Source organism: Ahaetulla prasina, chromosome 1 (genome assembly GCF_028640845.1).
Source record: "Ahaetulla prasina isolate Xishuangbanna chromosome 1, ASM2864084v1, whole genome shotgun sequence".
NCBI lineage: Eukaryota > Metazoa > Chordata > Lepidosauria > Squamata > Colubridae > Ahaetulla > Ahaetulla prasina.
The window spans coordinates 2,995,001-3,008,048 of NC_080539.1; the positions used below are offsets into that span (position 1 = coordinate 2,995,001).

General features: G+C 48.9%; 1 protein-coding gene across 1 annotated transcript in view; it reads right to left on the bottom strand.

The window, feature by feature from the left end:
• TRARG1 (trafficking regulator of GLUT4 (SLC2A4) 1) overlaps nucleotides 1-9,979 on the bottom strand; it is a 15,018-nt gene extending 5,039 nt beyond the window's left edge. The window contains exon 1 of the mRNA XM_058163840.1: nucleotides 9,572-9,979. Within this exon, the coding sequence (XP_058019823.1) occupies nucleotides 9,572-9,979 (408 nt within the window). The remainder of the gene's footprint in view (nucleotides 1-9,571) is intronic.
• Nucleotides 9,980-13,048: the final 3,069 nt, after the last annotated feature.

Consider the following 13,048-nt stretch of genomic DNA (forward strand, 5'->3'; position numbering starts at 1 on the left):
TCCACAGCCACTCCGTCTTGGAGGGATTAAGCTTGAGCCTGTTCCTCCCCATCCAGACCCGTACGGCTTCCAGACACCGGGACAGTACTTCGACAGCTTCATTGGGGTGGCCTGGGGTGGAAAAGTACAGCTGGGTGTCATCAGCGTACAGTTGGTATCTCACCCCAAAGTCACTGATGATCTCACCCAGCGGCTTTCATGCCTAAGGCAGGACTAGAACTCCTGTCTCCTGCTGATTGGCCCAAAGTCACCCAGCTGGCTTTCATGCCTAAGGCAGGACTAGAACTCCTGTCTCCTGGTGATTGGCCCAAAGTCACCCAGCTGGCTTTCATGATGGATGGATAGATAGAAAGATGGATGGATAGATAGATAGATAGACAGACAGACAGACAGACAGACAGACAGATAGAGTACCAAAGACATTACAATCGCCCTCCTCCTCCTCCTCCCCCACCCCTCCCCCTCCTTCTTCTTCTCCTCTTCCTCTTCCACCCCCTCCTCCTTGTCCTTCCCCTCCCCTCCTCCTCCTTCTCTTTCTCCTCCTCTTCCTCTTCCACCTCCCTCTCCTCCTCCTCCTCCTTGTCCTCCCCTCCCCCTTCACCTCCTCCTTCTCTTCCTCCTCCTCCCCTCCCCTCCCTTCCTGCTTGTCCTTCCTCCCTCCTTCTTCTTCTCCTCCTCCTCCTCCTCCTCCTCCCTCCTCCTTGTCCTTCCTCTCCCCCTCCTTCTTCTCTTCCTTCTCCCCTTCCTCCCCCTCCCCCCCCCCCTTCTTCTCCTCCTCCTTTCTTTCCTCCTCCTCCTCCTTCTCTTCCCCTCCTCCTCCTCCTCCCCCTCCTCCTCCTTGTCCTTCCTCTCCCCTCCTCCTCCTCCTCTTCCTCCTCGTCCTCCTCCTCCTCTTCCTCCTTCTCTTCTCCTCCCCCACCTCCTCCTCCTCCAGGGTCCTTTTCCTGAAGCTAGGAAATGGCAGGATCCCTGCCTGAGCTGTGAAATCCCAGGATAACTTTCCCTCAGTCTGACTTTTGTTTGGAACTGTTATACAAAAATAATCCAGACAGTCCTCGACTTAACAACCCTTCATTTAGTGACCATTCAAAGTTACATCGGCTGCCGTTTTTCACATTCGCGGCATCCGAGGGTCACGCGATCCAAAACCTCTGTTGCCAAACGAGACTTTGGTCGGGTGAGTTTTGCCCCATTTCAGAACCTTTCTTGCCACCGTTGTTAAGTGAATCATTGCGGTCGTTAAGTGAGTAACACGGGTTGCTCAGTGAATCGTTCTCCCGCCTTGACTTTGCTAGCCAGAAGGTCACAAAAGGGGATCTCCTGACTCCAGGACACTCACTGCGACCGTCATAAATACGAGTCAGTTGCCAAAGCATCTTGAATTTTGATCACAATATTCATCTCCCAGTGAATTGCTTTCCAGAAGCTTTCCAGGTGGGGCTGCAACGGTCATAAGTGTGAAAAATGATCCTATGTCGCTTTTTTCAGCGCCATGTAACTTTGAACGGCCACTAAATGAATAGCTATAAGTTGAGGACTACCTCTATCAAAAGGTATCGCCAGAACTCTGCTTTTTTTTTAAACAAAGAGAAGTTCTGCGCAGGACTGGCATAGAATTTTTAGTAGTTTTTAATATTTGGATTTAAATTTTATTGGGTTTTATGGTTTTAAATGGATTTTAATTTGGCCTTACATTTAATAAGTTTTTTAATTACTGTTTTATCTGGCTGTGAACTGCCCTGAGTCCTTCGGGAGAAGGGCAAAATTTAATAAATAAAAAGTGAACAGTAGTCAACTCAGGGGTTTCCAACCTTAGTAACTTTAAGGTTTGTGGACTTCAACTCCCAGAGTTCCTCAGCCAGTTTTGGTTTAAGTGTTGTGGCCTTCAACTCCCAGAATTCCTCAGCCAGCTTTGCTTGAAGACTTGTGGCCTTCAACTCCCAGAATTCTTCAGCCAGCTTTGCTTGAAGACTTGTGGCCTTCAACTCCCAGAATTCCTCAGCCGGCTTTGCTTGAAGGCTTGCGGCCTTCAACTCCCAGAATTCCTCAGCCAGCTTTGCTTGAAGACTTGCGGCCTTCAACTCCCAGAATTCCTCAACCAGATTTGCTTGAAGACTTGCGGCCTTCAACTCCCAGAATTCCTCAGCCAGCTTTGCTTGAAGACTTGCGGCCTTCAACTCCCAGAGTTCCTCAGCCAGCTTTGCTTGAAGACTTGCGGCCTTCAACTCCCAGAGTTCCTCAGCCAGCTTTGCTTGAAGACTTGCGGCCTTCAACTCCCAGAATCCCTCAGCCGGCTTTGCTTGAAGACTCGTGGCCTTCAACTCCCAGAGTTCCTCAGCCGGCTTTGCTTGAAGACTTGTGGACTTCAACTCCCAGAGTTCCTCAGCCAGCTTTGCTTGAAGACTTGTGGACTTCAACTCCCAGAATTCCTCAGCCAGCTTTGCTTGAAGACTTGTGGCCTTCAACGGTCATAAGTTCAAGACAGAGTGGCTGTGGATGCCGGCATCCCGGTACAGTCAGCTGCAGCCGCGGCTGACTGTTGGGGGCGAGTCATTGGCCCCGATGGAGAGGGTGCGCAACTTGGGTGTCCTTCTGGATGATCGGCTGTCTTTTGAAGATCACTTGACGGCCGTCTCCAGGAGAGCTTTTTACCAGGTTCGCCTGGTGCGCCAGTTGCGCCCCTTCCTTGATCGGGATGCCTTATGCACGGTCACTCATGCCCTCGTGACGTCTCGCCTAGACTACTGCAATGCTCTCTACATGGGGCTCCCCTTGAAGGGCATCCGGAGGCTGCAGTTAGTTCAGAATGCGGCTGCGCGGGTTATAGAGGGAGCCCCTCGTGGCTCCCGTGTGACACCTATCCTGCGCAGACTGCACTGGCTACCTGTGGCCTTCCGGGTGCGCTTCAAGGTGTTGGTGATCACCTTTAAAGCGCTCCATGGCATAGGGCCGGGTTACCTACGGGACCGCCTACTGCTACCGAATACCTCTCACCGACCCGTGCGCTCTCACAGAGAGGAACTCCTCAGGGTGCCGTCAGCTAGGCAGTGTCGTCTGGCGACACCCAGGGGAAGGGCCTTCTCTGTGGGGGCTCCCACCCTCTGGAACGAACTTCCCCCAGGACTTCGCCAACTCTCGGACCTTAGAACCTTCCGTCGTGAACTTAAAACACACTTATTCAGGTGCGCAGGACTGGATTAGATTTTTTAGTTTTTTAAATTTTAAATTTTAAATTTTGTACTGATTTTAATTGGTTTTGTTATTTTTAGTTAAATTGGCCGGTTAAATATTTCATTTTAAAATTATTTTAAATTTATTGTCTATCTATGTATTTTAATAAGGCTGTACACCGCCCTGAGTCCTTCGGGAGAAGGGCAGTCTAGAAATTTAATAAATAAATAAAGAAATAAATAAAAAGTGTGAAAAATGATCCTATGTCGCTTTTTTCAGCGCCATGTAACTTTGAACGGCCACTAAATGAATAGCTATAAGTTGAGGACTACCTCTATCAAAAGGTATCGCCAGAACTCTGCTTTTTTTTTTAAACAAAGAGAAGTTCTGCGCAGGACTGGCATAGAATTTTTAGTAGTTTTTAATATTTGGATTTAAATTTTATTGGGTTTTATGGTTTTAAATGGATTTTAATTTGGCCTTACATTTAATGAGTTTTTTAATTACTGTTTTTATTGTGCACTTTTTACTGTTTTATCTGGCTGTGAACTGCCCTGAGTCCTTCGGGAGAAGGGTGGTATAAAAATTTAATAAATAAATAAATAAATAAAAAGTGAACAGTAGTCCAACTCAGGGGTCTCCAACCTTAGTAACTTTAAGGTTTGTGGACTTCAACTCCCAGAGTTCCTCAGCCAGCTTTGCTTGGGATTTGAAGTCCACAAGTCTTAAAGATGCTAAGGGTGGAGACCCCTGGTCCAAATTATACTGGCATTATTAATCACAGTTGAAGAAAGAGCATTAGAAATGCCAGTGTTAGGGCCGTTAGTATTAGAGTTTGGCTTTATGTTTAAATAATCGCTATTCCGTATTTATTCACCTGCCAGTGAATTGCTTTCCGGAAAAGGGGCGAAGAATTAATAAATGCAAAGGCTGTTTGGGAATCTTATGATCAATGGCAGAGCAGAAACCCATTAACAAAGTTTGTCTTTTCATTCTCAGCAGCCCTATATCTCCCTCTCTCCGGGTTACACACACACACACACAACCACACCCTTCTCTCTCCATTATTCCAGAATAACATCTCTCGCTTGGTTGACTGTTGTGAATGTGTCACGCAAAAGGATCATCCTTAGTTTTTGCCTCTGAGAATAGCCTGAAATGGGGAGGGGCTGGGAGTTGAGCGTTTGTGTGTGTGTGTGTGTGTGTGTGATCTGGCCTTTCTCTGAGACCCCCTCCCCCTCCAGAAACATCACCACATCTCTGACATCAATACAATCGAACGAGTCCAGAAATATTTTACAAGAAGAGTTCTCCAGTCCTCTGAAAACAACAAAATACCTTATCCCACCAGACTTGAAATCCTGGGCTTAGAAAACTTGGAACTCCGTCGCCTTCGACAAGACCTAAGTTTAACTCACAGAATCATCTATTGTAATGTCCTTCCTGTTAAAGACTACTTCAGCTTTAATTGCAATAATACTAGAGCAACCAATAGATTTAAACTTAATGTCAACCGCTTTAATCTAGATTGCAGAAAATATGACTTCTGTAACAGAATCATCAGTGCTTGGAATACTTTACCTGACTCTGTGGTCTCTTCCCATAATCCTAAAAGCTTTAACCAAAAACTTTCTACTATTGACCTCACCCCATTCCTAAGAGGACCATAAGGGGCGTGCATAAGCGCACAAACGTGCCTACCGTTCCTGTCCTATTGTTTTTCTTTTCTTCTTCCTATAGATATATATATATGCTTATACCACTTAATATTTACTCATATATGTGTTTATATACTATATAATCTTTTTATATGATGTTGTGACAAAATAAATAAATAAATAAACAAACAAACAAGCAAACAAATAAATAAATAAATAAAACCCAGCATGATCTGTGTTTGCATTGGGGGGGCAGGCAGAGGTGGGGCAGGTTACACAATGCTAACGAAGAGACCCCATTGCAAATTTTAGGGGGACAGGAGGAATTTTGACCTGAATATGTTAAATATCCTTAGCTCCCTGCTTTTCCATCCTGCTTAGTTTTATATCGATTTTATTTTTAAGTTGAAGAACTTTATTGACGGTTTCCATGTTTTTATTCAGCATTTGATCCGAAGTCTGTAAGGCGGCTACAGTGGCGAGATGAGAAGCGTCATCGTGGGTTGGAATCACTGAGTTTGGAAGAAGGGGCCTTGGAGGTCTTCTAGTCCAACCCCCTGCTCAAGCAAGAAACCCTATTACCATTTTGGACAGTCTCTTCTTGAAAACCTTCGGTGGACGGAGCGCCCACAGCTTCTAGTGGCAAGTTGTTCCACTGGTTAATTGTTCTAACTATCAGGTAATTTCTCCTTAGTTCCAGGTTGCTTCTCTCCTTGATGAGTTTGATTAATTTCCATCCATTGCTTCTTGACCTGCCCTCAGTAAACTGCAAACAGAGTTGGAAGGGACCCTGGAGGTCATCTAGCCCAACCCCCTGCTCACGCAGGAAGACCTATACTAGGGATTCGAACTGCTGAACTGCCAGCCTTTCTGATCGACAGACGTCTTAGCCACTGAGTCACCTAGCCGGGCCATTAAATATTGTAGATGCTTTGGAGAATAGGTGGAGCCCCCCTCTTCTTGCTGGCAGCCCCTCAAATATTGGGAGACTGCTATCATGTATAGAATAAGAGAATCATAGACTTTGAAGGGATCTTGGAAATCTTCTAGTCCAAACCTCAAGCAGGAGACCGTATACTATTTCAGTACTATACTATTCCAGAAAAATGGCTGTCCAGTCTCTTCTTAAAAGCCTCCAGTGATGAAGCACCTACAACTTCTGGTGGCCAGCTGTTCCGCTGGTTAATCGTTCCAACGGTGTCAAGAAATTCCTCCTTAATTGGCTTAGGACCGGGATATTTACGGGACTGCCTTCTGCCGCCGTTTGCCTCCCACCGTCCCCCCATGCGCTCTCACAGGGAGGGACTCCTCAGGGTGCCGTCGGCCAAGCAACGCCGGCTGGCGACCCCCCAGGGGAAGGGCCTTTTCTGTGGGGGCTCCTACTCTCTGGAACGAACTCCCCCCGGGACTCCGTCAACTTCCCGACCTTCGGACCTTTCGCCTTGAGCTGAAGAGATATTTATTTCGTCAAGCAGGACTGGCATAGGATTTTAGAATTTTAATACTTGTTATTGGGGTTTTAATTCAATTGGTTTTATTGTTTTGTATGTATTTTATATAGGGCCGTATTTGATAGGTTTTTTAATTATTGTTTTATTATATTTATTATTGTGGTTTGATATGGCTGCGAACCGCCCTGAGTCCTTCGGGAGAAGGGCGGTATAAAAATCTAATAAAATAAAATAGAATAAATAAATAAATAATTCCAGGTTGCTTCTCTCCTGGATGAGTTTCCACCCGTTGCTTCTTTTTCCTGCCTTCGGGTGATCGATCGATCAAAAAATGCCGCTGAACCCAGGAGGCCCCGCTTTTTCGCGGAGAGGCTGAAAGATGGATTTGCAACCTTACGGAACTTCCTTCCAAAAAGGTAACATAACACCTGGCTTTGTCAAAGGCAAAGCTGCAACATCTGGAGCGGGCAGGGAGATTCCGTTCTCTTCTACACTTCCGAAATTCAGAGTCTCTTATGCTCCAATTTAAAAAAAAAATTAGGAACTGAACTGAGCTTTGTGGGGTGGGAGGGGAGAGCAAAGTATTTTTTTACACCCTGCAATTTTTTTTCACCCGGGGAACTGACTGCTACTGAGTGTGACTACGGATCTCCTCTCTCGCCAAAGTTCTGCAAGTGTCTTTGATAACGGCGCTGTTGAAACTGACCGGAACTTGGTCAGAGCATTGCAGTATCTGCATCATCTCTTTAAGCACGTTACGCACAGGTGTTTGTCCCTAAAGCTGCCAGGAAGAAGCAGGAGGAAGGCTGCCTAGTTTACGGAGTTAGAAAAGTCGGAAGGGGCCCCCACAGAGATCACCTATCTCAACCCAAAACATGCGAAGGCATTTTGGAAAGAAGGTGATATGCAGCCTGTGTTTGAATTTACTCTAGGGAAGAGAACAGGCCATTCCATGAGGCAGCTAGTTCCACTGGATCTTATTACCGGGAAATTCCTCCTAATGTCTGAATTGGAGGGGGTCCTTGGTGCTCTCTGAGCTTGGTTGTTTCCTTGCAGATATTTCATTCGCCAAATTAGATCACATCATCACCGGAGCACTGATGATGTTACCTAGCTTGGTAATGAAACTTCTGCAAGAAAACAACTAAGCCCAGAGAGTACCAAGGACCCCACAGTCCTCCCCCTCCTCCCCCTTCCCCCCTTCTCCTTCCTCCTCCTCCTCTTCTTCCTCCTCCTCTTTGCAAACCCCCTCTCCCTTCTAACATTGATGATGTTACCTAGCTTGGTAATGAAAAGTCTGCAAGAAAACAACTAAGCCCAGAGAGTACCAAGGAGCCACATTACAACCCAGAGCTACAAATATTTTCCTTTATCGGTGACCTGAATCAACTACACGTTGCTGGTTCGGATTCTGCCCTCCAGGGTGTCAAAGAGCAACACACACAAACACACACAGTCTTTTCTGTATGATGGTATTGCCTCTGAGTCCTGCCTGCTATCCATCTCCGCACTTGAGAAGCAAAGCAAAGAAAACAGATTGAGGGGTACAGCTGACGGTTGAGCCAGAAAAAGCACTCTGCGCGTGCCTAGGAATCCAGCTGAGGATTTCAACAGGACATCTTCCTAACAGCTTCATCCACACACATCAGGTTTAGCCCAATTCATGACTTAACCTAGTTTTCCAGACTCCTGCAAGATCGCTGCGGGGCAAACGGAAAGAAGAGAGGCTGGGTTTGCACAACCTGACAAGCCACCGAAAAACAACCACAAAGAAACCATGGTTAGCCAAGCGTGTTTAGCTGGATTCTTTCATTGATTTGGTTAAATTCCCCCCCTCTCCCTCCCTCCCCCCTCTCCCCCTCTGTCCCCCTCACCCTCCGTCTCCCTTTGTCCCTCCCTCTCTCCCTCCCTCTCCTTCCCCTCCCTCTCTCTCTCCATCCCCTCTCCTCTCTCTCCTTCTCTTCCCTCTCTCTCCCTCCTCCTCTCTCCCTCCTCCTCTCTCCCCTCTCTCTCCCCTCTGTCCCTCCTTCTCTCCCTCCTCCTCTCTCCCCTCTCTCTCTCCTCTCTCTCTCTCTCCATCCCCTCTCCTCTCCCTCCTCTCTCCCCCTCTGTCCCTCCGTCCCTCTCTCCCTCCCTCTCCCTCCCTCTCTCTCTCTCCATCTCCATCTCTCTCCTTCTCTTCCCCCCCTTCTCCCGCTCTCTCTCTTTTTTTTTTCAAAACCACAAACTCGGCAGGAATGGAAGTTATCTATCACATTATTTGAAATCAATCAGCCTGAAAGCCCATCAAATTTCTCCAGAATAAAACTCAACCTCCTCCTCCCCTCCTCTTTTATTTCTTCAACCTCTTCTGCGGGGGGGGGGGCATATTAAGGAGATGTTTTCACCTCTCTTGCCTTTTTGAAAAGAATCTCATTTTCCGATTATCTTCAGAGTTTTGCCTGAATGGAGGCGGCCCTTCACCGGGATCTCCCTTTTAAAAGATGAACAGAGTTGGAAGGGACCTTGTAGGTCATCTAGTCCAACCCCCTGCCCAAGCAGGAGACTCTGTCTACACTATTTATTTATTTATTTATTTATTTATTTATTTATTTATTTATTTATTTATTTATTTATTTATTTATTTATTTATTTATTTATTTATTTATTTATTCCTCCAGGGGTGGATGAAGCTGCCACTCGAAGCTCCTTTGAGTCTCTCTCACCAGCGCTGCTTTAGGAAAACTTGGCTGTTCTTGCAACTTTTGCTTTTAAAAAACTGGCCTCGCGCAGGTTTTAGTTAGAAGAAGGGTCGATTCACATCCTCTCCCCGCCCCCACCCCCGGATTTCATCGCCGCTCCTAGCTGGATCTCCCAGCCCGTTTCATAACCCGCCGACTTTACGCTGCGCTTTTGGGAAGGTTTGGAGAGGCGGAAGGGTACCCCGCTCTCCAAGCCGAGCCTGCTCCAGAAGGGCTCTCTACGGTCCTCCTCAAGAAACCCCCTCCTTGAACCCATCCAACCCCTCCCACGTCTCACCTGTCTGCTCTCCACCTGCCCGGATCCCGGGAAGAACAGCGGCGGCTCCGATGCGCTCAAGGCGCACGCAAGGGGATGCTGGCTGGGCGGTGGCCCGTGCGCCCTGGGCGCGCCCCGCTTTGCGCTTAGCATTTTCCCCCCCGACCTTTCGGGATTAATTCTGGGATTTCTAAGCCGACCCTCTCGCCCAGGGGCACTCCCCACCCCCAAGTTAAACCTTGAAAAAAAATCCTAGTCCTCAAGATTTAGGTTGAAATCCCCCCTCCTTCTTACCATGATGGAGAAGACCAAGGCCAGGATGTTGACCGGCCAGATGGGGCAAAAGCACGAGAAGATGGCCAGAGGCAGGTAATCCGGAGAGCGGCCGGCTTCGGGCAGGTTGGAGGTGGTGGCGGTGGACGAGGCGCGCCCCAGGCTGAGCCGCGACGGGGAGAGCGAGGTGGCCTCCAGCGGCCCCTCCGAGCCGGCCCGGTAGAGCAGGCCATGCCCGTTGAGCTCCATCGCCGCCGCCCCGACGGCAGCCGCCGCCCCGTCCTCGGCCGGGCAGGGCTTGGGGGGCGACGGGCCGCTCCGCAGCAGCTGCTCCGTCTCCTGCGAGGAAGAGGAAGAGGAGGCGGCGGCGGGCGGCGGCGGAGAGCCGGCCAGCGCCTTCTCCAGCTGCGCGTCCGCGTTGATGGCCATGGTCCGGGTCCTGCTGCCGTCGCCCAGCCTAGGCGCCCATTGCTCGGAGTGGGGATCCCGCCCGCTGCCCAGATGATGCGCCTCGCTGCGCTGCCTTCCCCGACCTGGGGCTCTTGGCAAACTTGGAGGGCGTCCCCGGGGCTGCCTGTGCAACGGCTGCCCAGGCCGGCTCTGAGCTCACGAGGAGGAGGAGGAGGAGGAGGAGGAGGAGGAGTCCGCCCTCCCTCCCGCCTCTGCCAGCTCTCAGGCTGCCAGGTTGGGTAACACCGTCAGGGATAGAAAGGAGGAGGAGGAGGAGGAGTGCGGGGTCCTTGGTGCTCTCTGAGCTTGGTGGTTTTCCTGCAGATCTTTCATGACCCAGCTAGGTAACAACATCAGGGAAGGAGGGAGGGAGGGAGGGAGGAAAGAAGGAGGGAGGGAGAGGAGGGTGAGGAGGAGGAGGACGACGAGGAGGAAAAAGATTGTGTGGTCCTTGGTGCTCTGTGAGCTCGGCTGTTTTTCTGCAGACGCTTCATTACCCAACTAGGTAACATCATCAGTGGTAGAAGGGAGGGAGGGAGGAAGGAAGGAAGGAAGGAAGGAAAGAAGGAAGGAAAGGAGAAAGGAAAGATGGGAGGGAGGGAGGGAGGGAGGGAGGAGGACTGTGAGGTCCTTGGTGCTCTCTGAGCTTGGTGGTTTTCCTGTAGATATTTCATTACCCAGCTAAGTAACAACATCAGTAATGGAGGGAAGGGAGGGAGGAAGGAAGGAGTCCGCCCCCCCCGCCCCTGCCAACTCTCTGGCTGGCAGGCTGGCTGCAGGGCACTGGTGAGTACCAGTGCCTGGAAGGTGCAGGAAGGAGGCAGGGACCCCTCGGGCTGGGTGGTGCATGGGCCAGCACAATTCGCATGGAAGACTTTGCGCGGAAGTTGCAGGCAAGCTCACTGTTGGCCCAGAGCCCATTCCCAGAGGAGTGCCTCCCCCCACCCACCCCAGCTTCTCCAAAGGGAGTCCACCAAAGTTTAATCCATGGGGCGCTTGGTGGTTTTCATGTGGATGTTTCATTACCCAGCTAGGTAATATCATCATCATCAGGAGGAGGAGGAGGAGAATTATAGTATCCTTGATACTGTTTTCTTCTTGCAGAGCTTTCATGACCCAACTAGGTAACATTATCAATGCAAGAAAGGAGCTGCGTTTGCTGGGAGCAGGTGGAGAGGAGGGGGAATGATGACGATGGAGAAGAAGACTTGGAGGAGGAGGAGGGAGGAGGAGGAGGAAGAGGAAGAAGAAGAGGAGGAGGAGGAGGACTGTGGGGCCCTTGGTGCCCTCTGAGCTTGGTTGTTTTCATGTGGACGTTTCATTACCAAGCTAGGTAACATCATCCACAATATGGTAGAAGGAAGGGGGTCTGAGGAGGAGAACTGTGCGGTCCTTGGTGCTCTCTGAGCTTGGTGGTTTTCCTGCAGATATTTAATACCCAGCTAGGTGACACCATCAGTAGTAGAAGGAAGTGTAAGCAGAATCGAATAGTCAGAGAAGGAGGAGGAAGAGGAGGAGGAGGAGGAGGAGGAGGAAGAAGAGGAAGAGGAGGAGGAAGAGAAAGGGAAGGAGAAGGAACAAGGAGGAGGAGAAGGAGGAAGAGAAAGGGAAGGAGGAGGAAGGAAGAAGAGGAAGAGGAGGAGGAAGAGAAAGGGAAGGAGGAGGGAGGAAGAAGAGGAAGAGGAGGAGGAAGAGAAAGGGAAGGAGAAGGAACAAGGAGGAGGAGGAGGAGGAAGGAGGAGGAAGGAAGAAGAGGAAGAGGAGGAGAAAGAGAAAGGGAAGGAGGAGGGAGGAAGAAGAGGAAGAGGAGGAGGAAGAGAAAGGGAAGGAGAAGGAACAAGGAGGAGGAGGAGAAGGAAGAGAAAGGGAAGGAGGAGGAAGGAAGAAGAGGAAGAGGAGGAGGAAGAGAAAGGGAAGGAGAAGGAACAAGGAGGAGGAGAAGGAGGAAGAGAAAGGGAAGGAGGAGGAAGGAAGAAGAGGAAGAGGAGGAGGAAGAGAAAGGGAAGGAGGAGGGAGGAAGAAGAGGAAGAGGAGGAGGAAGAGAAAGGGAAGGAGAAGGAACAAGGAGGAGGAGGAGGAGGAGGAAGAAGAAGAGGAGGAGGAGGAGGAGGAAGATGAAGAGGAGGAGGAGGAGGAAGAGGAGGAGGAGGAAGAGGAAGAGGAGGAGGAGGAGGAGGAGGAAGAGGAGAACTCTGGGGTCTCTGGTACTCTCTGAGTTTGGTTGTTTTCTTGCAGACGTCTCATTACCCAGGTAGGTAATCTCATCAGTCCTAGAAGAGAGGGGAGGTTTGTTCTCGCTGAAAAAAGGAACTTTATGACTTGTCCTCATTCTTACATTGGTTTCCTTTTGTGACCTTCCTCGAGAGTCTTCCAAAAAGCAAAGTCAATGGGGGGAAAGCCAGGGGACACTTACCGACCGCACGATTCACTGAATGACCCTGGCGAAAAGCTCCTAAAATGTTTAATGACTGTATCACTTAGTGACGGATGTTGTGATCCCAGTTTTGGTCATAAGTCAAGGACTACAAGTCTCCCCATAAAGTCAGGGAAATATTCTTGGAAGGATTTGCTTTGCTTGGCGGTCACAAGAAAACTGATCATTTTTGTGAACTGCCTACAGTCACTGAAAGTGGAAGGGTATAAATATAAAATCTCTAAAGAGAGATAAATTCCCTAAATAATTAAATAAAATAAAAATAAAAATCTTTCACATCTTGTGCAGAGTCGATAAAGACATGTCAAAACCTTCCTAAATTACGTGCAATTCCTAGCAATTCCCTGGATGGAACCATGCAATTTTCTTGATTTTTTTTTCTTCCTATGTTACATTGTTTGACTTTCTAAGTGGGATCTGTTTGTGGTCTCCTATCCATGTAATAAGCAGGCCCATCCCTGGCTATTCTCCCAGCTCAGAAAAGTCAACCAGGTGGGGTCACTGAGTGATGCAGTTGTTAAATGAGTCATGTCCGATTTTACAATCTCTTTTGCTGTGGTAGCTCAGCGAATCACAATAGAATAGAATAGAATAGAATAGAATAGAATAGAATA